We start from the raw sequence: 21,514 nt of genomic DNA, 5'->3' as shown, positions 1-21,514 counted from the left end.
AATCAGAAATTACTTTGCTATAACCGATTTTTCGCTATATCTGGACTGTAAAAAAAATCAAGCATCAAGTATACCAAGTAGAAGACTTTATTTACAGCCTCTGAAAAAAGTGGTCGAGGGTCCCCTGCACGTGTTTTCGCGACCGCGCGTTTCAGAACAGCGACCTTAACACTGTCCAGCTGAGAGCAAACTGCCCGGCTCGGAGCTCAGGTACATACGTAACGTGCCGATAGCAGCGACAGCTGCTCCAGAGGTCACTGGCTGATGTGCACCGATGTCATCACCAATGTCATCACCAATGTCATCAACTGGAGCAGAGTTTTCTTGTTTAACCAACTGGGGGACTACGCAGTGCGACGAGAAACGTGACAAAACCGGAACCTTTCTGGAGGGCGTTAAACCAGCTCATGTACCCGGCGGTCGTCCTGCCTGGCATTGAAAAAAAAAAGAAAGACAGGAAGCATTCGCTTGGTTTGGAGACTGCGACCGGGTAGTGCCGGCTGTGTGATGCGGTGAAGCAAGCTTTCGCAAGGAGCCGAGCTAGGTGAAAGGGTGAACGGGGCTGGCGGAGGCTGCCAGGAGCCAAGGATTGGCGGTTTTTTGGCCTTGTTGATTCACGCGAAAGCATGAAAGGATGTTTGATGGAAGTATTTTGTTGTTTTTCTTGAAAAAATGCTTCGCTATATCTGCTGAGTTGCGTTTATTTGCTTCGTTAAAACATGACCAAAAAGGCATTGACAATGCGGAAAATGCAACGGGAAATCAAGATCACTTCGTTATAACCGCTATTTCACTGTAGGTGTGTTCGTTATAAGAGGGCTACACTGTATAGTCCGACGTAGCGTGAGCACGCGGGCACACACGCTACGTCACGTTCGTGAAGACGTCTCTAGTTCGAACGACTGGCACGGCCAATGTAACCAGACCCGGCTAATGCGCTCCGACGTGCCCGACGTCGAGATGGCTCTTGCACCACCCGCGCATCCTTCACGTCGACTGAGCCGACCCACAATGCATTGCGCGAAGAAAAAAAGGTGCCCACACCGCTTCGCTGACGGTCACAGACAGCTGCTGTGTTCAAAGCGGCGTGCGACTTGGGGATCGTTCCGCGCATGCTCCAAAGAGAGCAGTCAACGGCGCGCGCGCGTCCAAGTATAGAGGGGACGGCATTTTGCCTGGCGCAGCGCAAGCGGCATAGCATGATTGGCCGCAATCACGCTATGCACTCTATCATGCACTGAAAACGTCGGACTATTAACGCGCCTTTAGTGTCCCTCTATACTTGCCCTGGCTTCGGAAAGGGATATTCTACAATAGATCACATCCATAACATCAATCAGGTAATCGAGAAATCTGTGGAGTACAATAAACCTCTCTATATGGCTTTCATAGATTATGAAAAGGCATTTGATTTTGTAGAGATACCAGCAGTCAGAGGCATTGCGTAATCAAGCAGTTCAGGAGGCATACATGAATATCTTGGGAAATATCTACAAAGATTCCACAGCTACATTGGTTCTCCACAAGAAAAGCATAAAGTTACCCATCAAGAAAGGAGTGAGGCAAGGAGACAATCTCTCCAATGCTATGCACTGCATGCTTAGAAGCATTCAAGCTCTTAGACTGGGAAGGCTTAGGAGTGAGGATCAACGGCGAATATCTCGGCAACCTTCGGTTTGCAGATGACATTGTCCTATTCAGCAACAATGGGGACGAATTACAACAAATGATTGAGAACCTTAACCGAGAAAGTGTAAGATGAATATGCAGAAAACAAAGATAATGTTCAATAGCCAGGCAAGGGAACAAGAATTCAGTATCGTCAGTCAGCCTCTAGAGTCTGTAAAGGAATACATTTATCTATGTCAATTACTCACACGGGACCCTGATCATGATAAGGAAATTTACTTAAGAACAAAATTGGGTTGGAGTGCATACGGCAGGCATTGCCAAAATCCTGACTGGGAGCTTACTACTGTCGTTGAAAAGAAAAGTGTACAATCATTGCATTCTACCGGTGCTAACATATGGGGCAGAAACTTGGAGGTTAACAAAGAAGCTTGTGAACAAGTTAAGGACCGCACAAAGAGCGATGGAACGAAAAATGTTTGGCCTAACGTTAACAGACAGGAAGAGAGCGGTGTGGACGAGAGAGCAAACGGGAATAACCGATATTCTAGCTGACATTAAGAGAAAGAAATGGCGCTGGGCAGGCCATGTAATGCGTAGGGTAGATAACCGGTGGACCATTAGAGTTACAGAATGAGTGCCAAGAGAAAGGAAGCGCAGTCGAGGACGGCAGAAAACTAGGTGGGGTGATGAAGTTAGGAAATTTGCAGACCCAAGTTGGTATCAGCTAGCGCAAGACAGGGGTAATTGGAGATCGCAGGGGAGAGGCCTTCGTCCTGCAGTGGACATAAATATAGGCTGATGACGATATACTTTGACGCGTGCACCGTCAGCTGCTCTCTTCAGAGCATGCGCAGAACGATCTCCGACCCGCGCGCCGCTTTGAATGGCTGTCTGTGATTGACGGCGAAGCAGCGTGGGCGCGTTTGAGGGCACGTCACCGCCGCCACTCGCCGCAGAAACGAGTGCGCAAAGCTGCGTGGCCCACGCACTAGCACTCTCCCCATTCACGATGGCGCGGAGTTCGAATTATCGGTGGCGGTGAGGATTTCAGTGTGAATTAGCGGGATACGTTACATATTGCTTTCAATACATTGTTGGACGGACCGCAGCGGCTACTTGGAATTATCCAAAATTTCAAATTACCGAGCTTTTACTGTACTAATGAGGACATTCTATGATTGGTTAGAAAACTATTTCAGGGCCCCTTTATTGCAATTACACTCTTACAACCTGCCAAGAAAGTTTCCTAAGAATGGCTGATGTGCAAGTTTGTGAAAACTGCATAGCCTGCCAGGAGCTAGCGCAACACCTTGCACGTTAAGTTCAGAACAGACAGTGACTGCTTCACCGTGTAGCCGGCCGCGAGTCGCAGGTAGAACTGCGAAACGAGGGCTCATAGTTCAAAAGCTGAAGTTTGGACACCCTCGCATCATGCCAAAAATCAGCCAAGAACCAACCGCTTGGATATGTGCTGGAAAATTGGGTGTTGCACATAAGCACTAAATGCGCAACAAAGGGGTGAACCAACAAAAAAGTACTCACGATGCCTCGACTGAGCGGCTGTTGAGAAGAAACTCCTTCATCTTTTGCAGGTCCGAGCGGGATGGTTTGCCCGGCTTGCCAGGAGCCACTGGCATGCCCTCTGCACCCACAATCTGCACTGATGAGATCCCATCCTTCACTTCACTCACATCTATCTTGATGCACTCTCCTGGTGCACCCAACGTCTTGAGCTGGTGGTGCCCGTCGGCTGAAGATGGCGGCACCTCGTCCTCGTCGCCATTGGTGAGCCGCTTTTGGTCGTCCGTGGGCCCAACAACGGGGATCGGATCGCAGCAGCAGTCGCAGGCATCGCCGCTGCCCGCACTGCTGAACAAAAGGGAGCCCGTACTGCTTACACCACTAGAACTGTACACAGATTCGCTGCTCAGACACTTGGCAACGTGTTTGTTCTTGAGGAACGCTTCTGACGAGTGCACAAGGCGGCCGGCCGTGCCGGCCCCGCCGGACGACGCATCGTGCTGTTGCCCGCAGTTCCATGACAGTCGCTTGTGGATCGATGGGTCCCTCTGGTTCTTCAGGTGCTCAAAGGAGTCGGCTGTGTGATGCCGCCTCTCGGGCCGGCATGTTCTTCGGGAAATACGCTTGCGGCCACTCTCGTCTTCGGAGTCGGGTGGGCTGACAGCCTCCTCGGGGGGTTTCGGGCCCTCGAGGCTGTGCACGGGGCTCGGGCCTTCGCTGGGAGGGGCGCTGTGAGTCACCAGGCCGGACACATTCTTGGTCTTCAGCAGGGGTGGCTTGCTCGCTCCGCTCGGGTTGTAGCCTGGAAAAGGCTGCGGTAGGCCGGCAGCAAAGCGAGATGTCGGCGAGAGGCTCTTAGGAGGTAGTGATGACATGACTGGCACCTGCAAAAGCAGTCAAGGTAAACATTAGGAAGTGCTTTTTTCTGATTACGCAATGCATATTGTCACATCAAAGTGTGGGGTGGAAGTGGGCAGTGCAGGCTAGGTTAGCTACAGAAGAGGGGCACGAATTGTCATACATACACAGAGAGGGACAGGCAAGACAAGGCACTTATCTTATTTGTCCCATGTTTCACCTTCTAGCCAGACAAGAAATACCTCTAAGGTTAGGTTAGGATGGGCTAGGTCAAGTTACGTCTTTTTTTGCGTCGTCAAACGCATTGCTTGCGTTATAGTAGCAAGTGGTTGCATTATATTTATACAAATAAGCTACTGTTGGTCTTGGATATATCAAACCTTGATATATAGAATTATTGTCTATATCGAAGAGTCGTAAAAATCCCCTTGAAAATCCCATTCAAGAGCACAGTGCTGTACTACGTGTACATCAAACTCTCATTCACAGCCACATTCAATATATCTAACGCTGGGCCGCGCCCCTGCAAGTGCGCTTCTTCGTTAGGAGAAGTGATCACTTTTCACGTCATCAAGGATGTTTAATGCTGACAAACTTGAAACAGCACTGCTTTCGCAGATGCTGTCAAATGAGAGATTGAATGTGAAAGGCAGCACATGTCATGTTGGAAAAATGAACAGTTTTGCTCGCTGTGCATATGGGTGGCTCATGCTAATTGCAACCATTCGTTATCGATAAGAGGAGATCACCACTCTTTGCTTCAAGAACGGGAAAGGGCTCCTTGGGAAGTCTGATACACATTTTCACAAGAAAGCGTGGATGACACTCGATCTTCTCACTCATTGGGACCAGGCATGGGATGCCGAACTGGAGATGCTGCACCGCGAGGTTTGTCTTCTTATAGACAAGGGCTTTCTGCTAATGGCATTTTTAGGATTCTGTGAGCAGCCAACACATATCCGACCACAGCCTCCACTTGGACGGAAATGAACTCAAGAAAACCACTACACAACATGCGCACTTCGCAGAAAGACCCCTCACTGCGGCAGCGGTGCGCAAGGATGATCACTGTGCGTTCTGTGGGTCCTCACTGAGCACGTTTCATTCGTGCTCACACGGTTACGTGTGTTTGGGACTGGACTCGGATGTTCTGCAAGTTGAAAGCCATGTTCGAAACTAACAGTGTGTGTGAAGTGTCAGCAGTCACCGATGCAGTGGCCGAGAACGAAGCAAGGCGTCGTAGCACTGAGCGGCACACTAGAAGAGACGCAGGGGCTTTTCAGGGCAGTCGAAAATCAAGGACTGGTTCCAACAGAAAGTTAGTTTTGAAACCCGACACAACAGTCCGCCTGCCTCGTTGCCCGCATGACGATCAGCCATTTAACAGTAGGTATTGCAACGGGCATGCGGCCGGGCATGTTCACGCGCAATTTGTAGCTGCGCAGACTAGTTTGCTTCTGCGTTGCGTCCATTTCTACATTATCTTGAATAAAAAAGTGCAACAAGCACTTCGTCGTGTGCAAGGTGCATCGCGGTGTCTCATCTGAGCCTCATGGGCTTCTAGGGTTACCATTGTGATCAGTGCGTCCAATGGTATGTGATCATGCCCCGTCGCGAGCAACTTGCAATGTTCGTGAACGAAAAATAAGTAAACTTTTGTGCGTTCAACACAGTCTTGGAGAAGCAATTTAGTAAGTTCCTACTTTTCATGATCTAGGGGAAACTGTTCTGAGATGTGCAGGCATCTCAGATAAGATTCAGATATGATAAGCATATTTTATATTTCGAATTATCGACATATATCGGACTATTTCGCGATCCCCTTCAAGTTCGATATAACCTGGATTGACTGTATACCGTATATAGCCAAGCAAAATGCCCACCTGAATTGTTGGGGATGTTGGGTAGCTCCTGTACTCCTTGGGCTCCTCTAGCTCTTGCGGGTGGGTGAAGGGAATGCTCACAGTCAGCGTGTTAGGCGATGTTGCATTAGTGCCGGCACCCTTGAGAAGGAAAGCCCGCCGCTCAGGCCGTGGTGACGTGACCGTGACGCAGACTGGGCCCGAGGTGCGCGTCTCCATGCTTCGCGACCTTCCTTGCTCGTCGAGGTCGTCGCATGTCATGCTGGGATTGCGTAGCTCACCAAGCTCGAAGCTTGTTGCTCGGCCTTGGCCACCACCAGCAGCTGCTCCTTGCTGCAGTAGACAAAAACAGTGTTTTTTTTTTTTTTTTCATTACAGAAAACTAAAAAAACTTTACACCCTCTGGGCCTTCCTTTGGCCCCAAGCAATAATTGTCACCTCTGTTGAATGCCCCTGCTTTCTTTAGCAGTGTGGGCTCGATACTTTCCTGTCTGGAACGAGTATGTCATGCTTTATAAGCACATGCTCTTTGTGACCTAAAAGTACCATATTTACTCGATTGTAACGCGACCACAATTGTAACGTGAGGGGTGACTTTTCATTGCGTCTATCAAGAAAAAATAAAACTGCGAAAGTAACACCAGGAGTGACTTTTTGTTGCGTCTAGCAAAAAAAAAAAAAAAATGCTAAAGTAACGCGAGACCACCGGATGCATGAAAAAGTCACAGTTTTGCCCAAAAGGCGACGCATCAATTGCGATAGCAAATTAGTAGAGAGCTATACGGAGTAAGGATAGTAATTTTATTGGCTGCATAAACGTGGACACATTCGCTTATTAACTGAATTAAATAGCATGATGTTAGTGCACAAGCAAACATGAATAGATCACACTCGATGACCGCAGACAACCACTGTCAAAACGCTGGCATGAGCGCTTGCCAGCAGCAGCGAGCGAAGGCTCGTGCCGTCTATTGCTTCAACGGAAACTGAGCGGCGAAAGCACAGTGCATACAAAGGTCAAAGCCGTGTGGAGATCGCTTTCAAGATACGGTGCACGCGACAGCTCTCAGCCGCGCAAAGTACAAGTACGCAGTTGCTGGCAGAGAAGAAGCCCCCCTCCCTCCCCCGCTACCTTCCCGATTTCCTCTTTTCGCGTGGGAGATCGAGACGCCAGTTCCCCTTGCGTCCGGTCACAAGATATGCATTTGGTGCCACAGCTAAACGTTGCATTGCCTCCCCTCCCTCCCTCCCATCCCACCACAGCCTTTTGCGCGACGGAGACATCGTGCTTGCTCTCCGCCATGCATTCGCTCTCCGTGGAAGCGCGCGTCCCTCGCGCGCTTTCACTCACGCATTTCACTCGTTGATTAGAATTGGGTGCATCATTGCACTTTTTAGACAACTTGAATTTCGGTATTCGACTGTAACGCGAGGATCGACTTAGGATTGCAAAAATCTGGAAAGAAACTTGCGTTACAATCGAGTAAATACGGTACCAGGAGTGCAGCGATAAACAAAGAAACTGCCCGCAAGATAGATGATAATAGCTTGGGAACAAGGTAAGCCCCACAGAGCACAAATGTTTTAAGTGAGGCTTGCACAGGCATCACCAGATTCCATACAGCACTCACTTATAAATTTAGTAGCGGTGTGCGAATAGCGATCCTTGAGACCAAATCTAATTGCATATCAAATATTTTTCAAGTAATGAACAGCCGTTATCACAATTATAATAAAACCATGTTCACATCCTAGTATTCTTAGAGCTAGCACGTTTCTGTCAATACATAGTATGTTATGAAATGTTGCTTATTAACACACAAATGGAGCATTAAGAAGCAAACAAGTAATTTATTTGCACGTGCAGGACTCTTCAGAGAGCGCGAATGATCACTGCATAGCGTGTAAAGTATGGCTACCTAAGCGACATAACCTGCACCGCTACTAAAGTTCTCGTGTTTTATGTCTATACTATACCCACGGGGGTGAAAACTTATCGTACTTTTGCTTCAATGAATGTTTAATTGGGTGCAGTTGACATTTCTAAATATTCGAAAAATATTAGAAAAATATTCACAATTACGAATAGTGACTATTTGATTCAAAGACACTATTCGATAAGTTATTCCGAAGTTTTGAATACTTGCACACCCCTCAAATTTAGCCAACATGGAACACTGAGCATTTTCTATGTGGTTCAAGGTGCCCTTGAGAGAGAGAGTGTATGTGTGTGTGTGTGCGTGTGTGTGCATCGATGAGCAAAAGAACAGAAAAATCGATGTCAGCAGATGTCTACCTTTCAGCTCTGTGCCCTAATAGCATCTTCACAACCACCAAACTATCAGAGTGTGGCTTGGGTCCTTGCTTCACTGTACTCACAAACCGAAACCAGGGGCCATAATATCAAACAATCCATTTCATTTCAAATTGTTCTTGCTCTTAATTATTGCCTCCAATGAAGCTCAGGCACCACTGCGATGCCGTGAATGCTGCTATCAGCCATTCAGTGCAGTGTGTTATAAAAAAATAAGAATGGCAAATGATACTGAACGTTGCCAAATAAGGGCCCAGTGGCCACTAAACATCTGATGCACTGTCCCTATGACAACGCTGCCTCCCAGATTAGGCTCTTCCTTGACTAAACTCGCAAGACCAAAACAAGAGTTCGCTAACAATCCGATGCATTACTCACAAACAGGGGTGTTGGGCAGGGCACGGGCGGTCCAGCCATGGAGGCCACCGATGCCGGGTCGCTCATGTCGATGGAGCCACTGTGCGAATGTACCAGGCTCGAGTGGCTGGACGAACGCGGAGAACGGGCCGCCACGAGCAGTGCACTGCGTGGGATGTCCAGGTCGTCCTCGTCGTCCAAGTCCTGCAGGTATCCCAGCTGGGGCTTTTCGCTCGTCGCCTGCGACTTCGCCTCCCGGTACTGCTCCTGCGCGTCAGTCAGCACAAGTGTCAAAACGAAAGCTGGTGGTAAGCAGGTTCGGCTATATCGAACTGTTGCATACAATAAACTAATTTTGGCGCATGTCGCGACGAGGTGTTACTCTAGTCGTCACTGTAGCATGTGGATGCATTGCCAACCTGTCTCAAACCACTCCAGATGAAGTTTGTGCGTGCACTTAATGGGAAGCGCAGAGAAAGGTTGTGTGCATGTAAAAAGCAGAAGCGCTTAGATTAGTGTTTCTCGTAGCGTGGGGTCAAGATTACAGGCAACACTGCAATCAGCAGCATCATGATGATGCGTGATGATCCGCAGATGCTGTGTTCCGGCCCACTATGTGTAATGCATGACTCTTGAGAAATGAATAACGGACATCCCTGCAATAAACCACAAGGCCTAATGTGTATCCAAATTCCACGACGGAACTTTCAATGCTTCCGGTATAGTAAAATGCAATAAATAAATGTTTTAAGTGAAGTACAACTTTATATATTGTCATACTGTTTGGACATTATGGTGGTCCCTTTGTTATCTGAAAAAGTCCGCAGAAACCTTGTTATACCCTTGTAATTTGGCGACAAAAGTAACACTTGCAAGCTGCACTCTGGCAGTTGACATGGTGGAAAGTTGGCAAATAACCCTGACACAAAGGCACACACAATGCAGAGATGCCTGCATTCACATGATTGTAGTCTGGATTGGCTAGCATTGGCTGCAGTACTATTTAAATTAACTAATGCTATTCCGAAAATGAACAAAACGCCAAATGCTTGATTAAACCCAGAGCCTCGCTGCATTCTGATACGCACATTTCTCTACGACCTTGAAATGGAGGGCTCAACTACGTGGCACGGCGCAACTCCACTGCATAGTGCTGCAACTTCGCAACTTTGCACCACAAAGCAGATGCTGAAAACCCCACTTAGGAGAGAAAAACAAAGTGCCTCATTCCAGCAATGCGTGATAGCAACAAAGCCATATTCATTACAAATTACCTGAACAGAGCTCATCTAAATAGCAGATAAGCAAAAACCTTCACCGGATGTGTCGAGAAAGCGATGCCAGGGCTGACTAGTTGTTCACATTTGCCACTGCGTAAAACTTGTGGATAGACTAACTGTCCATAACATGTAATGTGACTGTTGTATTGTTCAGTGCAGTGAGTGACAATTTACTCCAAGGGAACATTAACCAAATCAAATTGTGGGGTTTAACATCCCGAAGCAATGCACAGGCTATTAGAGATGACGTAGCGGGGCCACCAGATTAATTGCGACCACCTGGGATTCTTCAATATGCACCTAAATCCAAGTACATGAGCGTTTTTGCTATCTGCCTTTGGTGAAATGCGCCTGCTGTGGCTGGGAATTGAACTCGCAACCTCATGCTCGACAACAGAATGCCACTGCCACTGAAGCAGGTAAGGAATTGTTCCACTAGTGAATGAGAACCAAGATCGGAGCTTGATGGCAGCTGGCGCAACCGACCTGTGCTCTGCGGATTTGGTCCATGAAGCTTCGTGGGTCGCTCGTGTAGAGGAGGAAGTACGATGCAGCCACACCGAAGTCGTTCAGGTATATGACGATGAGGCCACTGTTGTCGCGCAGCTCGTACGTGACCAGCCGCTCAACGAGGAACGGCTGCCGAATCACCTTCACGCGGTCGCCCTTCTTGCTCAGCGACTTGCAGACAAGCAGCACATCAGTGAACAGGAAGCAGTGTACATCCACCTGCGTGCATCCATCCCAAAGGTTACTCGCTGTAGTGAATCTGAAGTACTGGTGAAGCCTTGCTACAGCAAACTCATCAGGACAGCGACTGATCGGCTCTTATTGTTCTCATTGTTTATACACAAAACTTGCAAATCACTGATCAAACTCATAGCCCAGACTAGTTCGGGTCAAAGAAAATAAATTATTGGCAGCCAAGCATTATGCAGTGAAATCTGAGTAATTCTCCATTCAAACTGATTGGTTGGTCCCGGCAGAGTCGCATGTATTTGAATAGGGAAAAACTCCGGCAAATTCGAACTCCTAAAACCACACAACAGTTATTTTGAACATAATTTTTCATTTTCATGGGCCGATTTTCGGACAAACAAGCCAAAGGCCAAAGTCTGATGTGTCACTTGCCACCATAATGATGCATACTGTGGAAATGGAGCCTTTTCGCTTTGTGTGATACCTTAGGCACACAGTGCATGAATGGCTTCTCCATGGAAGTGCTGCAGGAGTAGTGTTTTAGCACATGGTACTGTCATTGCATGCCACGCTTCAGCAGATAAGCAAATTGATTACATACGATATAGAATTAGGCTTTTAAGGCGTTCTGCATCACCGATGAATAACCAGCATTAAACACTGTGGCGTTATCTAGATAGGCATATAGTCCACGGGGCACACGAATGCAATCCTGCAGTGTTTATCTTTACAGAAAGGAAATTTATTTACACTAAGTAACATCCATCGTCGTCAATCTCGGACAGCTTTTTATCGCTGCCTATAGACAACACATTGCCTTCCGTGCAGTTCATTACATTTATTCCGAATTTCTCTAAGCACTCCACTACTATTGTGAATGGGATAGTGGACCACGCCTAAGCTAACCACTTCGCCAGTTTGTCCTGTGATACATGCAAGTCTCTGGAAAACTAAGAATATGTGACATGACTCAGTTGCAACCAGCTTAGCATGTAAAATTGCATCTTTTGAACTAGCTTTGTAATTAAAGGCTCAAAGCAGCGCGTTGGCATTGCTATACATACTACGTAAAGACGTGTTCAGCAGCCATCTTGAGATTAAAATGGCAATGGAGATGGCTCTGACGATTGGTGGCTGCCAACACCACAAATGCAGCTTTAGTTTCATATCCAACTGTAACGCGAAGGCAACTTTCGGACCATTCTTTTTTTGGAGGGAGAAATCAGAGAGCGATCGGAGGAAGAAAGCGTCACGTCGGGACTAGGAAGGCACGGGACGGGGGGGAAGAATGCGGTCTTGTAAATACGGAGTTCGGATTCCATTAACGGTCAGCCCAGCCCCGGATGTTGTGGCCTACCAAATTCTGACTCTAATTGGTAATTGCGTCTGTGGAACAGGTCAACAGTGTTGCCGCCTCCTTCCTTTCTCTGTTCAATGTAGATTAACCAAGAAAATATCTTGCTCCTCAGTCTGGGCTGTAATCAAGATTGCGGATCGATCGGTGAGGCTCTGTACAATGTACGTTAGCAGCACACTGGGCTCTAGCTTTCTTTGAGACAGTCGAAGAGTGAGACACTGTTCTCTCTGCTGTTCAGTTCGTAGCTCATTTGTTTTGCCTTGTATGTATCAGTCCCATTTACTTATGAAGATCCTTTGCTCATGTGACGTAAATCGCTTCCTGTCTGCATTCGATCATTGCTGCCAATCATCGTTCAATAAACTTCACACTCCAACGAAGAATGGACCACCAAAGAAAGAACTGACGAAAACACTACTAGTTTTACGCATCGTTATTTAATTTAGTGCACATGATTTTAAGGCAGTCTCTTGGCGTGCACATTAGTGGGCACAGGACCTTCAAAATTGGCCAATCTTGTCCAATGTTCAACATTTAAAGGGCACTAAAGAGAAACCGGAAGTTCAGCTTTAATGGTAGATTATCCTATCACGATCACAGACATACCGTTCTTACTGCGAACAGAGGTTTAATAAGAGAGAAAATAGCGACAAACTGAAGGATGGTGCCGACGCCCCTTCAAATTTCCCGCACTACACGTTCGTGACGTCGGAGATCACAAACACAGCCCGGTCGCGATTGGTCGACAGTGACTTATCGCTGTTAATAAAACACAAAATGAAATACACCTTAAATGTAAATAAACAGCATTTGCCAACTTTTTAAGCCATTTCAAGCGAGGACGTACAAGTCCTCGCAAAAAAATAAATAAAAATTGTGCAAAATTAAATAAGTAATAGGAAAAAATGGTGTGGCGCTACATGCGGTCATGATAGTTTCGAAGTTTCGTTTTTGCTCCATGCATCATCACGCACGCCTGTTCCGCTCTACAGTGTTGCAGTGTTTGTTTGCGTGTTGCATGGCTCGAAAAACTTTGACCTCACGGGAAATAGCCAGAAAATGCCTCATGTGTGTAGTGTTGAGGGCTGTATAAACGGCACAAGGTGCTTGCTCAGGAACAGCGGCAGTGTTGATCTGACTGTCCTTTAAAGTGGTGCCGCGCGATGAGCCCCGGCGTTCGCAATGGCTTAATGCTCTGCCGATGATAAAACGGCAAAAGAGCCAGAGAAACCGGCAAAAAGCCAGAGTGTGCTCTCTGCATTTCTCGCCCTCGGATTATGTATATAATCCTGCCCTCGGAGAGTATCTTGGCGTGCCCCAGAGGCCAGTCCTTTCTCGAGCAGCTGTCCCATCAATGCCGCCGCCTTCATCAAATCCCCTACTGATGCCCCTGCAGCAGCAAACTGGCGGCTCAGTGAGTGCTGAATGTCATTAAAAAAAGACACCAAAAAACCATACTGAGTACGCGCGCAACTTTCTACGCTTGTTCATGAGGCTTTGCTTTACGTCGGTGCGGCCGGCTGCTCACCGACATCGTACGCGAAAACATCTACCGCGCGAGCACGGAGGATCATTTCGCACTCCGTTTCACTGAAGTCGCTCAAATGCAGTCCTGCTTCCCTGGCGAGCTCTTCGTTGCAAGGTTCAGCGTCAGCAACGGTATCCATCTGTGGCCACAGAACACCTAAGCAAAAGTCGCAGCGAACGCAAACGCAGCAGCCATGCAGCCTATGATGGAGCGAGCGCCTCGGCCGTTTACGTAAGCGGTGACGTATTATGGCGACCTCTGATTCGCTGAGAGCAATGAAATCCGTGACGACACTGCTTCAGCGCCGAATCTGGGGTTAGAGAAATTGAGGAAGAGATATTTTATCTTTGTTTACGAATTTCTCCACTAATAACTCATATTTTTGCACCCAACAAAAATTGCATGCATTCCTGAAGGTCCCTCTTTTATTCCAGCTGCACTTCCTGCTTCTCTTTAGTGTCCTTTAAGGGAACTGTACCGAATTTACATGCTCTGTCAATGCAAACACAAGTGCTCACCTTGCTTGAACTGCCAGCGTCCTTCAGTTTGACACCTGATGTCTCAAACAAGAGCTGCCTGTTCTGCTGGTTGCCACAACTCGGCATGGGACAAGTCAGGTCCAACACGCAGTGGGCCTTGAGGGCCTACAAAAGAAAATGGAGGCACAATGCTGTATATAGTACAAGCACTCTCTTCACCTCTAGTGAAGCATCTGTCGAATGTGCTCATAGGTTCAACTCGTGGTATACTACAGCAAAAAGGTAAGCCAAGTGGCAAGACAATGGCATTAGCATTAGGTGTAACCACTCATGCCAGAAGAAATAGCAGTTGCAGCAATTCCTATTGTTACTCGACACCAATATATTTCACATAGATTACTGGATATGAAGCTATGGGGCTAGTCTGGTATAGGGTTAGCTTCACCATAACCTTCACATGCCTTGCAACATTTGATGGGTGCAGTGTACAATGAACCTATGACAATGATAAGTGAAGATCAGGCATGAGAGGGTTCTTCATGTAACGTCAAAAATCGAGCCTGTCGGTTCCCTGTATCCTTCTCACTTTTTATATAGTTGCGCAAGTGATTCGTATCTAGCATCACACTTGGGAGAATAAAATCATGTTCATTTGAGAAAGCTTATTTCTTGGCCCTTTGATCTTTCAGGTACTAGACGGCAATCAGATACTGCAAACGAATGTGGCAGGCGGTTTTGGCAACAAATGTGTAGACGTCGACAAGATCAGCAATGGTGAAACCAACCTTTTCAACCTCGTCGTTACTGATGTCAAATGGATCGTAGCTTTCAATGCGGCTCGTGATTGACTTGAGCCTGTCACGCTCGTGCAGGTGTCGCAGCTTCCCGTCGACAGCGTACACGAACGCTTCCACACATTCATTCTAAACAAAAGAAAAAAAAAAAAGCAAGAATACGAAGAGTAAACGCAGGGAGCAAAGCAAGCACTTTCTAGCCAGGAACCTTCTTAAAGAGGCAGGCTGCATATTTGGCCAATTCTAGTTGGAAACAACATTTCTTAAGAAGTGGTTAGCTCATCAGGATAGGACACAAAAGACGAAAAAGTGGTAGGAACATCAGTATTGATGAACCAGCACTGATGATGTGTGAAACCATAATCAGAAAACCAGCACTGATGCAAGCTCTGCTGAAGACTGGGTTTTTCTGCCAGTGCATTTTTAGCACCATCTTTCTCTATTAAATTTTTTTTTCTTGGTCTTTTATTTGTTTGCAACCGATTTTTACAGCATAGGTCTATGAGGTGTGCCATTGTGGAGGGCCTTAACTACCACCACGCATGATTTTTCTTTTTCCAACAGGAATCTCAATACACAGACATCCTTGCATTCCACTACCATTGGAATACAGCTGTGGCACCAAGTAATCGATTTTGTGACCTCACACTCAGCAAGTGAATGCAATACATTAAGAGGCACTACAGCAAGTTTGACACACACTCAAACTAGCACAGTAACTGGAGGCACTCAGCAAAGCGAACATTCAGGCTGGTTTAGGTAGAATTGTGTAGCTGTTTTTGTCACTGTTAGGTCATTTGCTAGTAGTAGTAGTAGTAGTAGTAGTAGTAGTAGTAGTAGTAGTAGTAGTAGTAGTAGTAGTAGTAGTAGTAGTAGTAATTTATTGTAATATGAAGGAAAGAAAGAAAGGAAGAGGCAATGGCCATTGTAAGTGTCTCGCTTTTCAGCAGACACCTGAATTGTCGTTCATGAGTCTCGCGTCAGTCTTTGCCGCACACAGTGATGGTCGCACATCAGTCACAAGCTTGCTTACTCACCATTTCAACGAGGGCATTCTTGGCCTCGTCGTCGTCGGTCTTCTTATGAATGGCCTTGAGCAGAAGTGGGTACTTGGTGAGCCGCTGCATGGGCTTGACAAGGAGGTCCGTAAAGCGCAGCCTCTCACAGTCTTTCCTAGCTTCGCACCACTGCAAGTGAGGATAAACAATCATGAAACATTGGAAGTAAGGTGGCTCATTAAAGGCACAATAAATAAAAGACAGAAACACATAGAGGACCTTCACATTTGTTTCACATGAATCCATTGTTAATGGAATGCAGCTTCAAGGGGCAGCCTGGCATTCGCAAATGCACTTAACTTGAAGTCCTTCCATGTTCAGGGCAATGCCATTCTTCGATTGAAGTGGACACTGAGCATTCATAACGCATATCTGAGATTCCAACAAAAGGTTTCGTAACCCTTTCAGTGTCTTTTTTTTTTTTTTTGAAGGTGTTGCACCCCCAGTGTCTGTCTTGTCTTTTTTTTTTTCTCGGATATTATAAAACAAGCAACGGTTTATTTTAAGTTGTGCAGAAGGGAAAATAAATGACACAGATAATAGCAAATCCACTCCTAGTATGGTCCTCACATTCCTATCTTTGTTTTGTATGTTCTACCTAGTTTCATTCTGACGCGCACGTTTCGCAATAGTGCCACCGTGGCAGGGTAAAAAGAGATCACCTTCTATACACGTAGGACAACACGCAAGAGTGGTGGCTTTGTGCTATGGTGCTAATGCCTATTTGAATGGAGAATTGCCGCAGTAGTGGTGCACAAAGTCCAGGAGCCGCCCCTCTCATTGGCAAATGCACGATCCCCGCAGAGCATCTATGCCCACAAAGGGGTGCATTCTCCGCAGTGCACTAACAAAAACCCAGGCTGAGCAAACTCGGAGATGTTAGAAAATATGCTACTAGAAATATACAAGAGATGGTGGAACTACCTCGGTGTTCGCCAACTTCGCGTTACCACACACATCCAACTGGAGAGAGTGGAGAACGTACCGGTATTTCAGTGACATGGAGGGACAGAAACTTGTGAACTTACCGGTACGTCACTGCAAGGATTAAGAAATATACTTGTCTCCATCAAGCAACTGCTGAAAGTGTCTGGTCATCTTAGCAATCAGCAGCGAGCAATTAATTGTGCACTGACACCTTCAGCCAAGAAAGCCAGTAAAGAATTTTGAGTTGAGGTATGTTTGTGAACATGGAAATTAGTGTGTAAGTTAACGAGAAATTCTGTAGAACTTATTCTTTGTAAAGTAGTTGCCAGTAAAGCTGAAAAGTGGAATGCCATGATGTGACTAGTAAGCAATACCCTGTGGAACCACAAGACAAGTACCATATTTTTCGGTGTATAAGACGCTGATAGAATGGTGCGACTTATGAACTTTTTTTTTTCTCGGAAAAACTGCAGCCAAAATCGGATTCGATGTTATGGCTACGTGAAGCGCGCTGGTTGACTTGATTGCTACGGGTTCTGTGCGCGCAGTGGAGGTGCAGGGTTCTTCTCGTGATCGAGTTACGGAGCTCCATGTGAGAAGGACGAAGCAGCAACGCAAGCGACGGCAGGCCGACCCCGAAGTCGTCACATCTGCAGATCGCTATCAGGATACGGCGCGCGCTGCTGCGCAAACTACGCAGTTGCTACCAGAGTACAAGCAGCCCCCCCCCCCCTCCATCCCACGCTGCCTTCCCGCTTTCCCCCATTGTGCGCGATTCGGCTCACTGTTGCACGCTTTCACTCGCACATACAGCATACGGCGCACGGGGACAATGTTATCGCCCTTGGACTTTATACGGAACATCGCGGCAACCACGACGGCAGAAATGCTCCTGGAGTGGAAATATATGGCACCCATACGCTTGCGCGTGACCCGCGTTCACGGAGTGAAATGTCGCTGTAATTTTTTTTTAAATCACTTACCGAACGAACAGGTGCATCTTATACACCGGTGCGACTTATATATGTTTTTTCCTGGAAAAACTGCCGTTTGGAGAGGGGTGCGTCTTATACAAAGGTGCGAGTTATAGACCGGAAAATACGGTACACATCCTTGAAGAAGTTCAATATTAGAACTTCAGAGTAGCTGAAGCAAGGTTGCCAAAATGGAAGTTTTGAGAAACAAATAAAGGTGGTCTCAAAATCCGGAAAGGTGAGAAATGGCTAACTGCCAGGCTCAAGTGGAAAAAGGAATGAAAGCGATACTGGAAGCGATGAATACAACAGTAACATAGGTAATGAGAGTAACAGCTGCACACAAGCACACTGGATACCTTGTAACTTCTTATAGGTTGTGGGCCCAGTCCCATCAGTCATCTGCATCTAATTTCACTTGTGATTTTAGTCACTTGAATGCAAGATACTCAACAGCAATGAAAGCAAGGTTGTTTTTTTTTAAGCATTGCGACTGCATTAGTCCCTTCAGCAATCACCCAGCACTCAATGGTGGCGCAAAAAGTACCTGGCAGCATGAAGGACAACAGCAAAACAAAAATGCAGCAGATATTTTCTCATCTTGCTGCAATGTTGCCATAAAGCTAGTTTACTTTCCAGCACAACCAGATATGTCAACAAACACTGCACATGACTCTTTGTCTGTTGCAAAATGGCACCATCAGGAGGCTGCAATGGCATCTGTCCCTGTCCCAATGACGAAACGCTCTTGGCTAATGCCGCTAGCCGCCACCTAACCTAACCACTGTTCACACAATTCCTCGCATATGAGGAATTTCTCCTTGCATTTTCCTGGAACTCAGTACTTGTGCCTCATTATAAGATCTGAGTCAGAATAGGCACCGGCCCTGTAATACGCAATTCCATTCGTAGTGACATTATACAAGATTCAAGTGCCGCACTAACAAAGGAGGAACAAATGTTGTTTTGCTCACCGCCACATAGGTCTTGAAGAGATCGCTCTCAAGTCGCTTCTCCTTGACATAATGCAGGCAGGTAGTCTGTTCAAGGCAGTACTTCATGTACGGCTGGAACGTCTCCTCGAAGCGGAGAAAGCCCTCCTGCAGGTGCAGCGGGTTGAGGAGGGTCCGGTTGGCGCGTGCAACCGTCAGCGCTGGCAGGAGGCAGTTGTCCCACAGCACATGGTTGACCTCGCACACCTCGAGGATGTTGCTGAACATGTGCTCGGTGTCGATCTGCGACAAGACATGCGGTTATAGTCCTCTGAAGTGACTCGTCCTAAAGCGCCACATGCATTGCACCTTCCAGTTAAGAGTTTTTTGACTCGGCTTGTGAATAGGGTGCAGGAAACGGTGCCTTCTCTCCACCTGATTGCTTGCTCATTACAAGTACATTATGTTTTACAAGAAATGAGTGAAAACACTTGCTGCTTTGCACAAAACTACTCTGTCAGCACGGAAGTACGAAAAGTACGCTATGGCAGCATTTCCCAAAGTCTGCTACTTAGCAATATGTCCATCATAGAGAACATTGCTCAGAGACCTTGGCCGGGATAATGTAACAGCTCTATTCAAACGAGATGTTCCTTTCCACACTACGTCAGTGGTCCGAGTAGCGCCGTTCACCAGGAGTGGCCGGTAGTTATCAGTAGATGATCGGAAAGCAAAAGAATTGACAAAAGGGATCCATGCATTACACAAGCCCTCATTTCACCAATATTTAGCAATTTCACAAGTGTAAAATTTTTAGCGTTTGTACAGTGATACAGAAGAAACCACTTTACACATTGTTTATGGCACTATGGGAAAAAAGTGTCAGTGCCAAGAAAACATAGGAGTGAGGAAGGTAGTACTAGTGGACTGGCTCTGTTCTGGGAACATGACGAGACGATTTAGCAGCCAGAAAAGGCCAAGCAACTGAAACGTGTCACCAGAGCTCTGCTATACAAGACTAACACACTTATTTTACATGACAACAAGCATACTTCCTAGTTGACTAGGGAAGGCTAGAAACCATCACAAAGGTGGTGATGGTTTCTAAATGTGCTATCAAGAATTGGGATTCGATGCTCCTGATAAAGCAAAATCGAACTCAATGGGGCAGAAGTTGTGAAAATGGGGAAAGATTGAAGCTTCCAATCTATAGCCTGGTAGTGAGGTGCACTGTCTCCATCGAGGTCAGGTTAAGTGTTTAGTGCCCCACTTTTGTATTCCCTGCAACCATTTTTCTTCCTCGTGACCAGCTCTCTGAAACTTCCAAGTCACAAACCAAAGTTTGCAAAGCCATTCGATCATGGTCGCTGAAAACATGATTTAAGCCACCCCAGCACAGTTTCAACTACCATGGCTCAACAATATCATGCAATATGGTAGAAGAATACATTGAACAGTTTGGTCAATCAGCACTTTGATGTGCTGCAGGCTAGCACTGATTAGACATGGTGTATATAACATACCTCTTGGAGAATGCGTTCACTCTGCAGATTGCATAGGCATGCCAGGAACAGCTGTAAAGAGTAGCAGAGACAGAAAGAGCAATATGAGTGATGGTAGTTAAAGAAGGGAAAAAAAATGATAATGTAAACTTTGCGTTCATTTTATTCTCTAATAAAAAATTTAAGTTGACATACAATATAGATGCCCAATAACACAATACCGTAGAGTGAACTATATACATCCAAAATCAAATTTGAACTGCACACCGCGATGACATTCAGTAGGCGGAGTGCTGTGGGCAGACCCCGCTCCGCTGTAGCCTTCACAGTGCAAATCATTGAAGAAGGAGCGGAAGCACCGCGAATGCTATGTTTGATTGCCAATAACTCCACTTCTGCTGAACGCATTGAAGAACTTTTTGTGGGAAAGTATTTCTGAAATAGTCTAATTTAACTTCAAATGAATTTCTCGACTTCGATAAAAAGTGGTTCAGGACCCCTTTAACACATAAATACGAGTAACAGTGCAAGACACAATACATCCTGTGTCCTGCGCCATTACTCATTTTTTTTAAAGCAGAATATACCCAGGTTTTATTGAAGTTTTAATGACTGAGGTTTCTACTTACCTCAGTGATGACTTTGAGGGTGCGAATGTATGAGACTTCAGTGGAAATGAGTTCCCAAATGGCATCCTGTTGGTTCCGTACCCGCTTTGGAAGGGACTAGTTTCAGGCAAAAAAAAGGTGAATTGGTAAGCAAAGTTGTAAGCGGTTGCACACTAATGTCATGACACTAAAATTTCTATACAATTTCCTTCCCTCAAAACCTTTTCAAAGCTTGTCTGGCATTCACAAACATTGCGGCCCCTTCTGGTATTCTGTTAAAGCGCTTAAACAGTGAGTGAGTTAGGCACAGCATGTACAAGCTTGGTGGTTACGTGAGAGTGCTTAGCTCGAGCTCAGCACCTAGCCTGATACAAGCACCGGTAATACTGCTTTGTTTTAGAGGGTGGGAGCGAGCATGAAATTGACCAGGACGAGGGGGGCACAGGACATGTGCTCACTTATAAGTAATGTTTATTAAAACTAGCAAGTCAGAAGAAAACATTCTCCCCAAGTTGTGTAGCACAGAAACAGTAGTCTGTGCAGCAGCTCTCATCGTCACCTTCGACATACCACGTTCGTCTTCCAACCCTGTCCCTGTCGTTCCCACAAACCCCTTCCTCAACATAGAGTAGCAGGCTAGAGGCATGTCACTCAGGCCGACCTCTCCACCTTTCTCTCTCCATTGATGGATCTCTTACTTTTCTCTCGGGCTGTGAGAAATGTGCATATTGAAGACAAGCGTCCACCAAATGCATTCAGAGAAGCTTGAATTGCAGTTGCGTGCCTAGTTGACCTGCCGGCAACTTTGTTCATGGCCACCTCGTTTGCAGCA

General features: G+C 46.4%; 1 protein-coding gene across 5 annotated transcripts in view; it reads right to left on the bottom strand.

Annotated features, from left to right (window-relative positions):
• Positions 1 to 21,514, bottom strand: part of LOC119445813 (pleckstrin homology domain-containing family G member 5-like) — a 676,589-nt gene that overhangs the window by 7,479 nt on the left and 647,596 nt on the right. For all 5 annotated transcript variants that reach the window (XM_037710104.2, XM_037710105.2, XM_037710106.2 and 2 more), the window contains 10 exons: positions 20,704 to 20,799; positions 20,096 to 20,146; positions 18,615 to 18,875; positions 15,719 to 15,868; positions 14,673 to 14,810; positions 13,927 to 14,052; positions 10,311 to 10,553; positions 8,566 to 8,811; positions 5,895 to 6,206; positions 3,175 to 4,037 (listed from right to left, as the gene is read on the bottom strand). In XM_037710104.2, coding sequence (XP_037566032.1) covers positions 3,175 to 4,037; positions 5,895 to 6,206; positions 8,566 to 8,811; positions 10,311 to 10,553; positions 13,927 to 14,052; positions 14,673 to 14,810; positions 15,719 to 15,868; positions 18,615 to 18,875; positions 20,096 to 20,146; positions 20,704 to 20,799 — 2,486 coding nt within the window. The remainder of the gene's footprint in view (positions 1 to 3,174; positions 4,038 to 5,894; positions 6,207 to 8,565; positions 8,812 to 10,310; positions 10,554 to 13,926; positions 14,053 to 14,672; positions 14,811 to 15,718; positions 15,869 to 18,614; positions 18,876 to 20,095; positions 20,147 to 20,703; positions 20,800 to 21,514) is intronic.

The sequence above is a fragment of the Dermacentor silvarum genome, chromosome 3 (genome assembly GCF_013339745.2).
Source record: "Dermacentor silvarum isolate Dsil-2018 chromosome 3, BIME_Dsil_1.4, whole genome shotgun sequence".
NCBI classification, from domain to species: Eukaryota; Metazoa; Arthropoda; class Arachnida; order Ixodida; family Ixodidae; genus Dermacentor; species Dermacentor silvarum.
Note: the sequence above shows the minus strand (reverse complement) of the source record. Positions and strands in the feature narration are given on the sequence as shown.